Source organism: Microcaecilia unicolor, chromosome 9, assembly GCF_901765095.1.
Source record: "Microcaecilia unicolor chromosome 9, aMicUni1.1, whole genome shotgun sequence".
Classification (NCBI taxonomy): domain Eukaryota; kingdom Metazoa; phylum Chordata; class Amphibia; order Gymnophiona; family Siphonopidae; genus Microcaecilia; species Microcaecilia unicolor.
Genome location: NC_044039.1, coordinates 21131132 through 21150027, shown reverse-complemented (window position 1 = coordinate 21150027; position 18896 = coordinate 21131132). Strand labels below are relative to the sequence as shown.

At 42.1% G+C, this 18896-nt stretch overlaps 1 protein-coding gene across 1 annotated transcript; it reads right to left on the bottom strand.

Moving 5' to 3' along the window:
- Positions 1-10570: 10570 nt before the first annotated feature.
- Positions 10571-18445, bottom strand: BTG1 (BTG anti-proliferation factor 1). Its single transcript, XM_030215511.1, has 2 exons — positions 17902-18445; positions 10571-11893 (listed from the first exon to the last, which is right to left on the bottom strand). Exons 1-2 carry the CDS (start codon positions 18047-18049, stop codon positions 11529-11531), a joined length of 513 nt encoding a protein of 170 aa, XP_030071371.1. The 5' UTR covers positions 18050-18445; the 3' UTR covers positions 10571-11528.
- Positions 18446-18896: the final 451 nt, after the last annotated feature.

Here is an 18896-nt window from a genome sequence, read left to right as displayed (position 1 = left end):
TTTATTGGCGGAGCAGAGATGGGCGTCCTCTGCCAATAATCAAAAAAAGAAAGGCATTTTTAGCACAAATTTGGGTCACTTTTTTTGGAACCTTTTTTTTCACGAACAAGTCCCAAAAAAGTGCCCTAAATGACCAGATGACCACCGGAGGGAATCGGGGATGACCACCCCTGACTCCCCCAGTGGTCACTAACCCCCTCCCACCCCAAAAAAACAACTTTAACAACTTTATTTTCCAGCCTGTATGCCAGCCTCAAATGTCATACCTAGCTCCATCACAGCAGTATGCAGGTCCCTGGAGCAGTTGTTAGTGGGTACAGTGGACTTCAGCCAGGTGGACCCAGGCCCATCCCCCCCCCACCTGTCACACTTGTGGTGGTAAATGGGAGCGCTCCAAACCGCCCCCAAAACCCACTGTACCCACATCTAGGTGCCTCCCTTCAGCCATAAGGGCTATGGTAATGGTGGAGTTGTGGGCAGTGGGGGGGGGGGGTATTTGGGGGGCTCAGCACCCAAAGGAAGGGAGCTATGGACTTCAGAGGTAATTAACTGTTTATTTTAAATTGTTACAAGTGCCCCCTAGGGTGCCCGGTTGGTGTCATGGCATGTGAGGGGAACCACTACGAATCCTGGCCCCTCCCATGAACCAATGCCTTGGATTTGGTCGTGTTTGAGCTGGGCGCCTTCGGTTTCCATTATCGCTGAAAAACAAAACCGCCCAGCTCAAATCCGCACAAATCTGATGCATTTGTAGGGCACAAACCATATTATCGGGAAAAAAAGATGGACGCCCATTTTTTTGAAAATATGGTTTGTCCCGCCCCTTCACATACCCGTTCTCGGAGATAGACGCCCATGGAGATGGGCGTTTGCGTTCGATTATGCCCCTCCACGTGTTTCACTTATATATGCTGATGGTTGCCAACATTTGCTTATTTCTGATCTGAAGAAGAGGGGTTACCTTCGAAAGCTAATCAAAAAATGTACTTTTAGTTTAATAAAAAAGGTATCATCTTATTTTCTTTTCTATGTTTTGTTTTATTTCTATGTATTACCTTTAAAAGTGGACTAACATGGCTACCACATCACTTTATGCTAAAGCAGAACAAACTGGTATCCACTATCCTATTTTTAACTTCTAGTTGTTCAGCACTAATCATGTCACGGTTTCCAATTTTACCCATTCAAGGAGTGCCAGAGCACAAAATATACAGGCAATCCTCCAAGCCTATGAATTACTCTCGGGTGTGGTTGGTTCAGTTTTGCATTTTTACTATTGTATTTGTACAATGGTTTTAGAAACATTTCTGCACAGAAATAACCTAGATCAAGAATACAGATTGGGTTGTATCTGGGCCTCAATAGAATTCACAATCAACCTATATCAGAAAAATGGGAAAAGACCAATAGATTTACTGTAGCACCTAATGCCAGTAAGTCACCACAGACAGTTGAAACAAAAAGTAAAAAATTACAGGATGTAATCATTAAGAAATGCATCTATACACTAGACTCAGGCAGAGATGAAAGTTAAGGCAAGTCCAAGACACTTAACTTTACACATATGCAAACAAGCCCCACCCAGTACATTTCTCTGCAGAAGTGCATGATAAACCTGGTGACACAAGAAATATTCCATGAGATGCATGGGACAAATTTCAGTGTTTTTGGAATTATCCCTTTATTGAATCAAGCACCTCTTCTCCAGTACTTGATTCAATAAAGACTCCTTTGGTTTGCCCTCCCAGCTTGGAAGTCATTGAGTTGGTCTCCGTGTTCTCTGTTGCTCCACAGAAAGGCCACCGTGCCATCCTCTATCCCCATGGTCATCTCAGCTCACACAGCATCTATACCTGTGTAATGCATACCCACCCCCTCAGCCCTCCCCCCACCCCAATCTGCCTGTTGCCATCTGTCACAGGCTTTATGAGGAGCATTGCACAATATGTTGTTCAAGATAATAAACCAACAAAGAGGAGGAAAAGGATTTCACGAAGCCGTGAGAAACAAAACAAACCAGTGAGGTAAGTCCAAGGAGGATAAAAAAGATGCTTTATTGAGAAAACGTAAACACGACCAGACACGGCCGTGTTTCGGCCCGAAGGCCTGCCTCAGGGGTCTTGATTAATCTACATTAAAAATGGATATAAACAGATATAAACATATATAGTATATCTATTAAATTAAATTAATAAATAGTGAACAATATGTGGAATGTGAAACGTGGAGGGGCATAATCGAACGTTGCTGGCGAAATAGATCTTTAATTTATTGCCTCTGCTTGTCTGGAATGACTAAGAATCCTGGTGGTTTGTGTGTTGGGTCTGTGGGTGCTTTCTAGGAACTGTTGGACTACTAGGAGTCACTGAGGATAGTTTCAGAGCAGGAGACTCGACCAGAGGCAGTTGGGGCCCAGTTGGTAGGAGGAGGGTGCTAGTATAGAGCACAAGCGTCAGGTGCAGGCAGACCTGAGCTGTGCTGGGGATAGACCCTCTAAGTGGCCACTGGGTAGCACCAGGTGGGTGGCTAGGCGTTTTGTGGCACATGTGCATCTTGCTATGTAGTATTCTATAAAGATCAATGTGCAGATCTTATTGCATGCAACTCAAAAAGGGGCATGGCCATGGGAGGGGCATGGGCGGGTCAGGGACGTTCACTAAGGATGTATGCAGTATTACAATTATTTGCTCTTTACTCTAAACCTATATGTGGGAAACCCTCTCCTAGTCATGAAACTCCTCCAGCAGAAGTGTTAGGTTTCTACTTCACTGAGAAAATTCATAGATTGGAAGCTTTTTTCCCCACCACTGACGGATACAATTTCTCCTCCAGGAGTATCAAACCTTACGTGTTTAAACTGGTTCAATCTCTCTACTCTTGGATCTTTGAAAAAATTGCTTATGTCAATGAATCTCACTTCTTCTTGTTTGGATCCAGTTTCTCTGTGTTGGCTTTCTACTTCTTCTCTAGGTCTCCTGTCTTTGGCACTTCAACTTGTTTCATCTAAGTATATCTTTGGGCTTGTTGCCACATGTTTGGAAAATGGCTGCTGTTCGTCCTATTATAAAGAAGTCTACTCTACAAGCCTCACTTCCAGCTACCATCCGGTTTCTACTATTCCTTTCCTTTCCAAGCTTACAGAAAAATTAGTATTTCAACAACTACTGTCTCATGTAGAAGCCATTCATGCATTCCACCCTAGGCAGTCAGGCTTCCAGATAGGCCACAGTACAGAGATAATTCTCACTTCTTTGTTAAGTGAGCTTCATGCTAACTTAGACAAGGGTTTAATCTCGGCTGCTGGTATAATTAGACCTATCAGCAGCACTTGACTTGATCGATCACACACTGTTGCTTCAACGTCTGTCTTTTCTGGGTTTGACAGGCACCAAGGCCTGGTTTACTTCTTTTTTGCAGAATCATTCCTTTACAGTTACCCATGCAGGAACCACTTCCTCCTCCTTTTCATTAACATGTGGGGTGCCCCAGGGTTCTATTTTATCCCCTCTACTGTTCAACAATTTCTTAGATACTCTGGCTACTCTTATGCAATCGATCTTTCTTTTTATATCAATGCAGATGGTATTTTATTGATCTACCAACACTGATCCTGTTTCCCTCAATTTACAACCCTTACAATCTTGCTTGCAAGCTGTTGCTGGATGGCTAAAGACTAACCGCTTGATTCTTAATTCAGATAAGAGTGTAACGTTTTGGGTAACCTGGGGGACAAGATGGCGGCGTGAAGGGAACGCAGTCAAGCAGCCCCGCTCCTAACCTTCACTCTTTGACGTGCAAAAGGAAAATTGCCTACTCACCAATGCCTAAAAGGAGGGGTAAGCAGCACGTTTGCCCCGCTACGCCTGCGAATCCCGTGGTCAAGATCCTAGCTGTTAAACCTCTGTGTAATCCTCGAAAGGAAAAAAGTGCAGTAATTCAAACACCGTCTGACCGGCAACTGTCGGTGACGTAAACTGTACAAAGCTTGGTTGGAAACAACAGCCCATTCCTAAAATAAAGGACTACTTTCAAAACATTTCCACTGTAAAAAAATAATAATAATCTGTGCAATGATATGTTTCGTAAACCGTTATGCATATTTTCAAAGCACTTAGCCTTCCAAAGTTCCATAGGTTTCTATGGAACTTTGGAAGGCTAAGTGCTTTGAAAATATGCCTAAACATGTCATTCCTTCTGCAAAAATATGTACAAGTTAATCTGTCCTTAGCGACTTGTTAACGTAACTCATTATGGTCAAAACTCAGTGGAGAACACCCTTTTTCAACATTGACCTCTAAGAGGAAATGCAAGCATGCAAAGACAAGAATTCCATAAAATTGCTTGGTGCCGTCAACAGATCAGGACCATCAATCATATGGTGAGTTCCTTCTCATAATTATGGATAAGGATTTAAAGTTCATAAAAATATCCTATAAACAACAACTGGGGTGTCAAAAGTGTCAGTTGACCACAGTTTTCCATTTCTAAGGGTTAGCCATTGTATTTTCTACTTCTCATGTTCCACACCTGGCTTGATGAATCTCTAATGGAGTCATACCATATATCTGAATAGTCCAAAAAGTCTTCAGTCTTCCCTTTTTGAGTCATAATGTATTAATCTGTCGAACTTCAAAGTTTGCATATATCTACTGTAAACTGTTCATTGTGGTTGCTCACATAGATTTTTTCATTGGGATACCTTAATGGAGGAACCTAAGAAAACAGGACAACTCATAAAGGAACCTAAATGGTATATACACTCATGGTCAAGAGCTTTGATTAAATAGGTTGACGTAATTATTAAGGAATCTGTGTTTCTTCAGACCTCACGAGGCACTTACCTACACCTTTTTTAAATAGCTTTGCATTATCCGATACAGTAATGACCTCTGTGTTTACGTAAGGTGTAGTTCCTATCCATTTCCTGCTCATTCCAAGCCCCAACATGGTGTTTTCTGCCTAAACTGCTTCATGTGGGAATTAACTGTTCGTGTAAGCCTGTGTTATTAGTGTCATGATTTCTGTGTTAGACAGCTAACACAACTTAGAAAATAAGCCCCACGTCATCTACTCAAGAAATTTTATATTCCACAGATGTATTTTTTTCTTTTCAAATTACAATAAAAGCCTGCAAAATCACAGAACGTAGAGAGAGATATACACAACAAAAACAGCAAAATAAGCCTCTTAATAACTTGAAACCACTTTAACTTTTTACAAAAAGTAAACCTTTATTTTCTTCCTAAAATTCTTAGGGAAGTGATTCCACATCCTCTGGGCCAGCTACCGAAAAAGCTCTGGAATGAGTTTCCATAGAAGCAGACGTATTTAAAAGACGGCAAAGAAGCAAATTTCTTGATGGCCAGAGGAGGCAACTGTATATATAATCTTCAAGAATAGCTTTTTAATATTGTGGAGACTCTGAAGACATATTTTAAATCTAATTCAAGGAGTCATGGGCAACTAGTAAGACTTTTTGAAACAGGGGTTGCATAACTCCCTGTAACAGATTCGGCAGCTGTGTTCTGAGCACGCTGAAGAGCCTTCGATGAGGAGTTAGGTAGTGAAGAGTGAGTTACGTACACCTATCAAGACAAAATTGCAACAATCAAGTTCCATCGATATTCCCACTGACATTCTCTGTAACCATGGGCAAGTCACTTCATCCTCCAATGTTTCATTCAGATGGTAAGCCAGTTTGGCCAAGGAAATAACTTGTGTATCTAAGATTTAGAAAAAAGTCTAGAAAAAGCTGCACCGTCCACAGACCCAATGTATAAATTGAACAACAGCCTTGAGTTAAAATAAGCTCTAGATTTTGTACCTCTTGACTGAAAAGTAAGTGGCTTCTCCTGTTTGCATGAAAGTGGTCAATCAGATGAGTGTATGTGGCTGATTCACAAAATCTTAAATTTTCACGTAAAAGGAAAGCTTATTCTTTGTTGACCGACAGCTGATCGGCCACACACAATCTTTTAAAGTGAAGTGTGTTTTTCCTGGGGCCGCATAAAATGATACGAACTGAAGTGACTCCTTAAGAGAACAAAACCAGGGAAAAGCCTGAATCCTGAGGGACCCCAGAGGCAAGATCCCTCCAACCCAACATAGTATTGAAAATGGTTCAGGCCCCTTTATCACAAATCAACCTGGCAGTGAATTACTATCAGCCTGTGAAGAAGAATGAAATGAGCTGAGGTACCAAATATTCGGAAAACAAATTGTAAAGCTCCTCCCCTATCCACCCCATTATCTAGAGAGTCCAGAAGGGTCTCCATGGTTTGTTTCCTACAAATTCCAGACTGAAGTAGGCCAAGCACTGAAGAGTCCTCCAGAAATTCTTGGCCTAATGGTTAAAGTAATGGGCTGAGGACCAGGGAAACCTGGTTTAAAACCACTGTGAATCCTTGTGATCTTGGGGCAAGTCATTTAAACCTTTATTGCCTCGGGTACAGTCTGAGTTTGTACCTAAAGGTAACTTGCATTGAGCTACATCTGAAAAGGTGCGCGCAAAATCCCCAGTCTGTTCAATTAACTCCTTCAGCTTGAGAAGGCTCTTGCTAAAATTATTTGGCTGACATACTTTAAAGCACAATGGTTTGAATTTAAATTAATGGCCTTGTTTATTATATGTGTACCCTGTGCTTTCCCACATACAGCAGGTTCAATGCAGCTTACATAGTAAAGAAAAAGCATTACAGAGTCCTGTAAGGAGAATATTACAAACTACAATAACATAGTAGATGATGGCAGAAAAAAACCTGCACGGTCCAGCCAGTCTGCCCAACAAGATAAACTCATATATGCTAACATAATAATAGTAAGGTTTGAAGAATATATGGGTTGGATATGGGAGGGTAATCAAGGATAGACAGGTAAAAGGAGGGGGATGGGATAGGAAGATGGAGAAGAAACGATTGGAGGATGAGTATAAGGGTATTAGCAGACAAGGTTAAAGGTATAATCGGTGTAGGAGGCAGTGTCATTGTCAGAGCGGAGTAGAATTAGTGGGCTGATTACTAAGGTGTGCTAGTGTTTATAGCTCACGCTAATGACAGAGACACCCATAGGAATATATGTGTCTGTAGCGTTAGCGCACGCTAAAAACGCTAGCGTTACCTACAGCGCGGCTTAGTAAACAAGGCCCTTAGAGATTTAACACAGATTTAACACAGATTAGCAAAGGGCCAGTTTACCTGATCTACTGCTATTCGGCACCTCTAGAATGAAATAAACAGGAAGAAAAGATCACACAGCTGTATCACGTGGTGAAACTTTCAGCAGCTGGAGACCTCTAATTTAAGCACTAGGCTATCTGTAACTTGCATGCTGCAGGAAACATGACTGAACTGGTTGTCTCAGTACAAAGCAGAATGCAAAAAAATATATCTGGTAACTCTGTAGTGAGTGAAACTTAAAATAATTCACCGAGCAGGAATTAAACAGATTTGTCTTGTAAGACTACCTTTGAGATCAAAAGTGCCTACGTATAAAAGGTTTGGATTTTTTTCCCATACGGAGAAACACAGAGATTCTGAAAAATATTTTAAAAGCTGAACATCTTTGTGGTTATCAAAACTGTCTCTATGCAAAGTTTAACATCTTCACAATAGGTGAAATTATAGTACAGTAGCATGAAATAAACTGTCCAGATTAAATCTTGCACTGTACAGACGGATTAAGCAGTTCGTACTGTCATAAAACATGGTGGATTAACATGATCAGCTTACTTAAAGCAATTTTTGGCATGAAATATAATGAAATACAACCTTAATTTATCCTCACATTTATCTCCATCTAACACAACTGCCATAACTTTCAAGAACCCGTCATTCTACAAAAAAGCAAAACGGTCTACGTTTTGAAAGCTATCTAAAATCGATCTATTTCCACTTGAAAAAAGCCGATGGAGGATGTCTCAAATTACATATTGCAATCGAAGCTGCAGCTACAATTAACCCAGGCCATGAATGAAACCACCCTGCCTTAAAAGGATTAAAATGCTAGCCATCTGAGGCGTTGTACTTATTCCAGCCTCAGGGCCAGGTCAGCCTTGCACACACAGCTGGGTTATGTGACTGCCTGGATGCACAGATCTAAAAATGTACACAGCGTCCCGGAACAGGTCACTGCGAAAACAAACATGAGTTATTATGCAGTCTAAAGTCCACTGCAACTTGGTAAACATGTAACTGATAGGACAGAAGCATAAACTTCTTGCCGCCATCTTTGATAAAGAATTTCCATTCCAGAAGTTTCAAAACTGAGTGATGATGGCTTTCACAGGATGACTTGTAAAGATTTGTGAAAAATAACTAACATCGAAAACGTAAATATTAATATACTGAGGTGGCATACAAGCGGACAAGATGGAAGAGCAAACTTCCTTTAAACTCAATCGGCAGACTAAATGGTCTTATTGGTAGAATATGAACGCTTTTAATTGGGAATCAAAATTTAAGACCTCCAATGAAAAGACAATATATGAAGACACAAGAAATGTAAAAATATTAAACATTTATAAGGTAGGGGACAAGGGCAGTCTACCATCTTTGTTGTTTTCTACTAAATACCAATCATTAACAAACACTTTAATTACAGGGCCTGTCTTGCACATGTTGGTGATGAAATGTCTGACCGGCCCAATTCCAAAAATAGACTTAATTAATGCCTTTTATGGTAACTTGTATTTTACTCTAAACGCCCAGTGCAAACACTGACAGGCACACTGTATTCATAAAATACACTTCTAGGGAATGATTCTGGAACATAGATTACTCTGCAATGTTACGTTTACAGTGGAGTTTCTTATTTTTTCTTGTAAAACTCAATTAGAGCCAGGAGTCCCAGCACTTTGTTTCCTTCATCTCTCAATTGTACTACATTATTTTCAGGTTCAAATAACGCCTGATTCACAGTTTTTAACTCCTAACCCTTATTCACTTGTTCAGAACCCTTATTTTATAATCCTCACTTTAATATTCCCTTATCTCTTGTTTGTCCTGTTTGTCCTAATTAGATTGTAAGCTCTGTCGAGCAGGGACTGTCTCTTCATGTTCAAGTGTACAGCGCTGTGTACGTCTAGTAGGGAAATAGAAATGATAAGTAGTAGTAGTCTTTGGGATTCCGGAATCTTGCTACTCTTTGGGATTCTGCACGGAATCTTGCTACTCTTTGGGATTCTGCACAGAATCTTGCTACTCTGGGATTCCGGAATCTTGCTTCTCTTTGTCCTTATCCCTTAATTGTCCTGTTTGTATGTTCTAATTAGATTGTAAGCTCTGTCGAGCAGGGACTGTCTCTTCATGTTCAAGTGTACAGCGCTGCATACGTCTAGTAGCGCCTTAGAAATGATAAGTATTAGTAGTAGTATTATGTGCAGAAGTGTTTAGAATAATGGCCAAAATTCCATCTAAGTGCCATTTTGTAATTTCCCACTTAACTTATCTAGCACAGATTTGCAAGGGGGTTGTACACTTGGGCGGACCTTCAGCAGAGCATGAGTGAGGGGGTCTAACTTGCATGCGTAACTTATACAATACTGTAAGTTAGGCGTGTATCTCTGATAGTTAGGTCTGAGCATTTGCACCAGCTCCATATTTCTTTGTATAACTGGCTCCTACCAGGTGCTGTTATACAATTGCAGGTACTTGACATCATTTACTGGTGTAATTTCAAACATGGCTGGCTGCGCTGTGTTGTCTTCTTTGTAATCACAAGGCGGCAAGAAACTGGATTTGAGTGTTTTTCCAACACTTACCCTGTTGAAAGTATCTTCATCCCTTACCGAATCATAGCTGTTTTTAACATGCTAGGTGCTAGGCCCTTGATCCCCCTTCACTCCCACCAAACTTGACCTGACTTGTGATTTTTTGTTAGACATTATCATGCCCCCCCCAGATGGATAGGCAGACAATCACTGCCATGACACTTTTAGCCCTGACTGAAATGCGTGAACAATGGCATAATATTAAAAAATCTCTTTAAAAATTAAGAGCCATCTACCACAGTAGATCATGGGAAAAAATGGTATTAAATGACAAACAATGCAATGTACACATACCTTTTGATGAGTCCCCTTCCATGGACTACTATATCTAAACCTAAAGGCAGTGGAAGGCAACCAGCCTCTTTACGGAGCTACTGCATATTCTCAAGGCCTACTGGACACTCAGCACAGAATCCATCGGTCATTAAGATTAGAAACTTTTCAAAGGCCAGTGAAAGTGGACTCAAGCTGCCACATATCTTTACTCCAGTATGAAATTAAGTGCTCTTTAATCCTGTTGGGTTCCTGGAAGCCATTTTCTTGCTTGAAGGATGTAGGATTGTTTAATGGTGGCAACTGCTGTGACTCCTCATTTCTATATTATAAATATATTTTAAAGATTTTAGCATGAGTAATGCTCAACAAGGGGGGAGGTTTCTCTTGGCTAAATCCAGCTACGATCCCAACTACATAAATCAAATGTCTTCAGTAATCCAGGTCCGTATCAAAATGTTTTCCGCACAGAGCAACAAGAAATGGAATAAAATACTGAAGTCACTCTTAGGACAGTAAGACAAGAGAGGATTTAAAATGCCAAGATAGGAAACAATTTATTATAGAGAAGAAAAAAAAATTTCTCGTCCAAAATATAGAAATCTGTACAACTTTTCCACAATCATTATACATGAACTGTACAAATTTACATCAGCTCATAATTTACTGGATAAAAGAGAACAAGGTTCACAAAATAGAGGGTGGTTTTTGGAAAAGACTTTTACCCAATAAAATACAAGGACGTTACAAACCAGATCTCTACTTTCCCCAGAAAAAAAAAAAAAAAAAAAAGGAACTTTACTGAGTCTTAGAAAACTACAAGATAGCAAATTTACAGGTATCTAGCTGGTGTTAATACCACAGTTCAGACAGTGTCTTTATTGGGTCTTTTAAATGCCTGTTGCCAAGTTATTATCCCTATTGGACCCTTTTCCTATGGGTAGGGCCAACAGATTAAAAAAAAAATTTTTAATCACCTTCTATATACATTTATACATATTTTCAGTGCAAAGTCAAGTCCATCCAATACAACTTCCAATATTTTCAGAAACTACAATTCACACTGCTGAGCTGCCAAAAACAGTAAGAGTAACAATATTAGAATTTAATAGTGCAAATTACTCTCCATTAGCTTCTGCAAAGAGGAACAACTCTCTTGCATATACAGTGGACTTTGGATCAAAGGGAGTGATGAACGCACAACTCTTTAAAATTGTCAGAAAAGAGTGAATATCTTCATAAGATGTCACTCCCAAGAAAAATTTAATTTGAAATCCACTTGACTCACAGGCTATTTAAAATTACCGAAAGGTACTGTCCAAACTATGGCACCCTATTTTTTTTTTTTTTAAGGTCACCACAATATTTTGTGCCAATCTTCACAGCTGTGACATCATTTGAACTCTGTAATCCATCCCCATAGGAGCCCTCCCAAAGTAAAGCCATATTCATCCATCCACGATAAGATGATCCAGTGACAGACTATATCTTAACCTGATACAGTCATCATAGTGTAGGTTTTTGAAGGGCTAGTTCTGCCCAGGAGCAGTTCATCTTTACAGCTGATCCTGCTCTCCACCATGGTCGCGCCGGTGGTCTGGGTGTTACCCACTGTTGGCGCCGACTCGTAGAGCACACAGATTGACCCGTCTTCTCCGATACGATAGGACACTTCATAGGGGTCCACCCACAACGTCAGCTCGCTTGGCAGAAGCTGGAACAGCTGCTGACCGCTCAGTCCAATCTGCTGGGCTGCCCGTCCGATCAAAGGATCCATTTTATGATTGATTCTTATACAACGGTAACCCGAGCCTTTGCAGGGCTTTTCTGGAAACCAGTGATGTTTATAATGCTCTGGAAAAAGAAATAAAAAAAAAACAGTGCTTTACTGGACTCTCTTCTAATGAAAATTTAGAAATCTCTGTTGAAGATGTATGGTTAAGACACAAAAAAAGAAAATGCCCATTATGTCATTTCATATGCACTACTATCTTAAATGAGTGGGTGGCAATCTCTTTTTCCAACAGGAAAGGCTCTATGCTACATAATTTGGAAATTACTTTGTCCTCAGGAGATTTCTTCAGACAAAATAAAATATGTGTGATAAGTAGCTTTGTGCATTGGTGGTGGGGTCAAGGTTTCTATTTGAGGAACACAAAAATTCTACCAGCAAAAACTTTACAATACAATTAATTTAGTTACACTGCTAATAAAAAACATCCTGATACTGCATAAGTTATATGCATTATGCTATAATAAGCAACAGTATAAACATCAACCCTCGGATTGTATATACGACACTCAAAGTTGCAGGCGCAATTTCACTGTGTAACAAGCCAATTAGCGACAATTGGGCATTATTTGCACTAATTGGCAACAATCTGGATTTACATGAGCATCTTGCTAGGCGCTATTCTATAAAGATGCACGCGAGGGCCGTTGTTCCCGCATTCCAGGGCCCCTTTTACCGCAGCGGGTAAAAAAAACCCACAGCACACATGGCCATGCGGTAAGAGAACTCTTACCGTATGGCCATGCGGAACAGAGCCCTTACCGCCACCCACTGAGGTGGCAATAACTACTACTACTACTTATTTCTAAAGCGCTACTAGACGTACGCAGCACTGCACACTTGAACATGAAGAGACAGTCCCTGCTGGACAGAGCTTACAATCTAATTAGGACAGACTGTGCTAACCCAGTGGTAATCACTCGTTATCGCAGAGCAAGCCATTTCCGCTTGGGGTGGGACTACCACCGGCGGTCGTGTTGGGCTGGCGGTAGTCCAGGAAGAGTGACCTGTAAGCCCGCGTTGGCTTACTGCCACTGTGAAAAAGGGGCCCTTATCGTACAACTAAAAAAAGAGGGTGTGGCTATGGTGGGGTCAGGCGTGTTCACTAAAGATGGACACACTGTTACAGAATTTGAAGGATCCATGCCTAATTTATGCACAACGATTTACACGAGGATTCTTTGTGTAAATTCTCGTGCACAAAACTGGATGTGGATCCCTGGGATACGCGCTATTCTATAGACAGCACCTAACGGGAGAACCATGTATAGAGTAGCACTCAGCTCTCATTTTTTGTTGTCCAAATTTGAGCGCCATTTACTGAATCTAATCCCAAAACGTTAAAAGTGCTGCTTTTAATTAAAGCGTTATCCCCCTAATTCCATAATCCTGATCACCCATTTTCACACTTGGGGCTAGATTCTGTAAATCGTACCTAAAAATATCAGCACCAAAAGTCCCCGCTTAAGCGTTGTTCTACAAGTTGTGCCTAATGTTAAGCGCGGTATATAGAATAGCGCTTAAGCGCTGGGGTTGTATGTAAATTTAGGCGCGTCCATTTGCATCAATGGAAACGTGGTGCAAATGCCTGTAATGAGATTTATGTGCAGTACCCCCCTTATTCTATAATTCTGTGCGAAACGCCCAGGACCCTTCCATTTCTGTGCCCCCTTTTCCGGGACATGCATAAAATTGGATCACAAGCCTAAATTTATGCACGTACATCTTAATTGATTTTAATTAGCACCAATAATTGCTCATTAAAAACGCCAATTATTGGCATTAATTGGTTAATTAAACTGCGCATGCAACGTAGGCATGCACCCAAATTTGTGCGCGCAATTTTTGACAACTTTTATCATTTATATCCCACATTTTCCCACCTATTTGTAGGCTCAATGTGGCTTACATAGTACCGTAAAGGCGTTTGCCATGTCCGGTAGAGAAACAAATACATGGTGATGTTGTGGTCGATTAAGGTTCAGGCACAATGGGGATCGAAGAGAGGAGAGGTTATATAATGTCCATTATGAGCTTTGGCTTTGCTGTGTTGTAGAGCGTAGGCATTTATGTTGGGTCGGTAGGGTATGCCTTTTTGAACAGGTTGGTTTTTAGTGATTTCCGGAAGTTTAGGAATCAGGGGGTTAGTGTGCATGCAGGATATAGAATACTGCAGTAATGATCCTAACTTCATCGCTAAATTAAGTGCTAGCTGGTATTAACAGTTAATAACTGGAAGTAAGTAGAGTTAATTGATGCTAATTTTCAATTACAGGCGTAACTGCACTTGGTATTCTCTAACTTTACTGCGTAATTTCTTTAGCATGCAACTGCTAGGGGGTGAAGCCATGAGATGAGCATGGGCAGGTCTCGTACTTAGGCGGGTAACATCAGCCACTGAGTTAGCAAAAAGTTGGACTATTAACTGTGCACTTATAATAATATTCTATAACAGCAATTATGCACCTAAGTGCATAATTGGAGTGGAAGAGTAGCCTAGTGGTTAGTGCAGTGGACTTTGATCCTGGGGAACTGGGTTCAATTCCCACTGCAGCTCCTTGTGACTCTGGGCAAGTCACTTAACCCTCCATTGCCCCAGGTACAAAATAAGTACCTGAATATATGTCAACTGCTTTGAATGTAGTTGCAAAATACCACAGAAAGGCGGTATGTCATTTCCATTTCCTAATTGCCAGAATTTGCGCTACACACACTTTACGCACTTAACAAGCAACAAAGAGCACTAACTGGCAATAATTGGAGTTTATGCGCACAACTCGCTAAGCTTATTCTGTTAACGCAGTGCACCTAACTTCTAATGGGGTGTAGTTATGGGCGAAGAAATGGGCATTTCATGGGTGTTCCATAATTTGCACGCGTAGTTCTAGAATACGGCCCTCTGCACCTAAATCTATGCACTGGGATTTATGCCACGCTTTCACTGGTGGTGGAGGAGTGGCCTAGTGGTTAGGGTGGTGGACTCTGGTCCTGGGGAACTGAGTTCAATTCCCACTTCAGGCACAGGCAGCTCCTTGTGACTCTGGGCAAGTCACTTAACCCTCTATTGCCCCAGGTACAAATAAGTACCTGTATATGTAAGCTGCATTGAGCCTGCCATGAGTGGGAAAGCGCAGGGTACAAATGTAACAAAAACAAAACACTGGTGTAAACAGAGGTGCTTAGTTTTAGGTGCAGGGATATCAACTAAGCGTATTCTATATACCGCGCCTAAATCTACGTGCCGCTTATAGAATATGCTCAAGTCCGAAACGTTTTCTGAGTGGACTCTATAGGCGCTACATATAGAATCTGGCCTGTAGGCCTCTAACCCCCTATAGGCACAACAATAGAAAACTCACTGAACTGGCCCTTCCAAAACTGAAATGGGTAAGCCAGCTATAAAGATTTGCTTAACCAGAAACATATTACTTTAGTCTTCACAGAATGTTACCCTTATGCTACTCTATAAGCAAAGTGAAATTTATTCTAGTCACTCTCCTTCCTCCCAAAAAGTCTTAGATGGTGATCTTGGTTGCAAAATAACTAACCAGCTAGCTGGAATGGGTTGGCTTCTTAGCTCATCAACCACATTCAAAACAGCCGATGAAAAAGTCTCAGTACCAAAATGCGTATCTCATTAGGTTTAATGATTGGGGGACTAAGTCAATGCTGGAAGATGTGGAGGAGTGGCCTAGTGGTTAGGGTGGTGGACTTCGGTCCTGGGGAACTGAGGAAGTGAGTTCAATTCCCACTTCAGGCACAGGCAGCTCCTTGTGACTCTGGGCAAGTCACTTAACCCTCCATTGCCCCATGTAAGCCGCATTGAGCCTGCCATGAGTGGGAAAGCGTGGGGTACAAATGTAAAAAAAATAAAATAGATACTATTGGAGATTCTACATGGAATTTTGCTATTCCACTAGCAACATTCCATGTAGAAGGCTGCGTAGGCTTCTGCTTCTGTGAGTCTGGTCAGACTCACAGAAGCCTGTGCGGCCACATTGGTGATCTGCAAGGGCCGACTTCTACATGGAATGTTGCTACAGTGGAATAGCATCTCAAATAGTAGCAACAGTGGAGAAGTGGCCTAGTGGTTAGGGTGGTGGACTTTGGTCCTGGGGAACTGAGTTTGATTCCCGGCACAGGCAGCTCCTTGTGACTCTGGGCAAGTCACTTAACCCTCCATTGCCCCAGGTAAGCCGCATTGAGCCTGCCATGAGTGGGAAAGCGCGGGGTACAAATGTAACAAAAATAAAATCTTCCAGTTTTCTCTTCTCCTCCTTACAATTCACAAAGGACCACCCACATAACACCCCACTAAGCTATCCGGTGGATTTTAAGAGTTCTTGAGGCCACATTAGTGTATTGTTTCCAGAGTGTGATATCCTTTGTTACTCTTTAAAAGGAACTTGCAGTAGAGGCTTAGAGACGTCACAGGCCTGGTCTTCAGAGATGACACACCAGAAAGGCCTCAAAAACTGAGCAACAATATTTTTTCTCTTTGTTGATACTTTGAAGGGTATCTCAGCCTACAAAGACGTCACTGCTGCTAGCTCTTTTGATCAATATTACAGAGTAAATTGATTACATGTTTATTTTATACCGGAATTACTTTAGTACGTATCTGGGAGGTGGCGATGAGGACAGAAGCTTTTTACATGGAGGGGTACTACATTCAAGCGTCTTTGATTCTCATGGTGTATGCAATTTACACATTTGGGTCTGTGAACAAAGAGGAACAGCTGTGTCTGAAGCTGTAGAGTACAGATTTTTTATTTTTTTTACCCCTGCTCTTAGCCAGACCAGGGCTGTCATTCAACCCTTGCCAACAAATTCCTCTTTTTTTTTTTTTTCCATAATGAGGAGGTTGAATCCTCCTCCTCTGGCAATCATCCTTTTACAGCTCTGTCCCCAATGAGATTAGGTGGCAGGGAGTCTAACCTGCTACATCACAGAGCTTTCCACCATCCTCACTCATTTACCATGTCCCTCCACTTGGATCTGTGTCAAAATAAACAAAAAGGCGGAGAGGGAGAGAAGTCATACAGTATATTTAGAATAGATATACTAAAAGGGTATTTCCCATTGTGAATGTACAGGGAAAATGATATGCACAAACTCGGTACTGAGGAATACTGACCAAAATCAGCAGAAAGCGCAGAGGAAGGGAAAGGGAATTGGGACTTCATATACCGCCATTCTGAGGTTTTTGCAACAACATTCAAAGCGGTTTACATATATTCAGGTACTTATTTTGTACCAGCTTTACTGCCCTCCCGAATGGACCTGCAAACTTGCCCCAAACGACAGCAATAACAACTCTCCCTCTGAAGAACCCATAAAAGCCAAAAATTAACAGGATTACTTTTGCTAGGGGAAGGAGGAGAGGGCAGGTGTTTTAAAGTTATATGCTAAAGGGCTTTCCCGTTTTTATGTGCACAAGAAAAAGGGTTCAAAGGTGTCTTTACTCTCTTGATCTTAACGTAAACAAGTGCAGCTGACGACAGCACACAACACCGAGCAGAAACAATGCATTTACAACTATCACTGAATGAAATGGTGAGCAGACCTCAACATGCCAGTGTTTGGAAAGGGAAAGCCTACAAACGAGCCAGATCTGATGCATGCCTGTTCTTACCCCTGAAGCAGCCATTTGGCGAAACTTGGCCAAGTTGGGCTCTGTGTTCAAAACCCTCCACTCTTGTCGCACACTAAAGATATTTTCGTATTAATTGGGGCTTTTTTTTGTGTGTGTGTGGTCTGCTCACCATTTCCTAAGGTCTGGAGTTTGCAGACCACCTGGCCACTTGTTTTCTTTTTTTTTGGGGGGGGGGGGGGGGGGGGGGACTATTGTCTCTCATCATCATTAATCCTCTGCCCCTCTTCCCTGTATGGGATACAGAGAGAATGCGCTGCACTGCACTCGTTTTTAAAGTACTTAACCCCCAACAAAAAGGGGCCACTTATAACATGTTTGTGCACATTTATTTTTAAAGGAAAGTTTCTCCTGGCAGACTTCGTTTTTTGCATAAAAAGCCTGTTTCTGCGTTGCTCCCCTCCCCCCTTTCCTTACCTGCCAGCAGCTCCTGCAGGCACTGGGTGAAGGTCTGCAGCTGCCGGTCGTTCATGGGCCCCTTAGTCCGCAGGAACTTGGAAATGAAGCCCACGGCCGCGATGATCTCCGGTTGCATGGTGGCGCGGCCGTAAAAAAACGGATGCATGGAGACGGCTCCCTGATCTCTTCTTCGGCTCAGGGTTAGAGATCGGGGGAGGGGGGCAGTGCTGCTGGAGACGGATGTGCAAGAAGGGCCTTGGTGCGTTTCAGTGCTAACGTTTGCTAGGTTGTGCGCGTATGTAGGTTAAAAGTCTCCTCTGTGTTTATAGGTAGAGAATATTTGGTTCTGCTTTTTTTTTTTTTTAATTTTTTGGGGCTATAGGATGCTTCGAGGAACGTTCATGTGCAATGAAGGTCCGGGGATTAAAAAAAAAAGAAAAGGCTCTGCCGCAGTTGCCAGGTTACGTCCGCCACCAGGGGCGCAGCAGCGCCAGCGCGCCCTTCTCCCTCGCTCGCGCTCTCTCTCTCTTCCTCCGAGGCGGCGGGACACACAGTGAGAAAGGAAAAGCGTCGCGCCGTGGCCTTTTATAGGGGTCGAGGGGCGGAAGCGGCGTCTCGGAGAGGCGTGGTGAGAACCGCCGCCCGCCAATCAGGAAATCGCACCATTGTGACGTTTCAGGCCACACGGGCGCCCGAGCGGCAAGGGGTGGTTAGGTAAGGAAGGAGGAGGTGGTGGTGGAGGTTGACGTAATGTCATGTAAACAAATATGTGCTGCTGGCTGCAAAGAAGAGCTGAGCGTGCGCGTCGTGCAAGACAAAGTGTGAATAGTTTCTTTCGGGCTATAGGGACCATGATGGGAATAACAGGATCTGAGGGGGAGGGGCAGTCAGAGCAGACCTTTTCTCTGTGTGTGTGTGTTGCAGATCACATAAACATTTGGGCAGCTGCAGCCTTGCAGAATGGGGGAAAACACAAGAGGGAGGGGTAATAGATAAGCGGTACATCCTGGTTT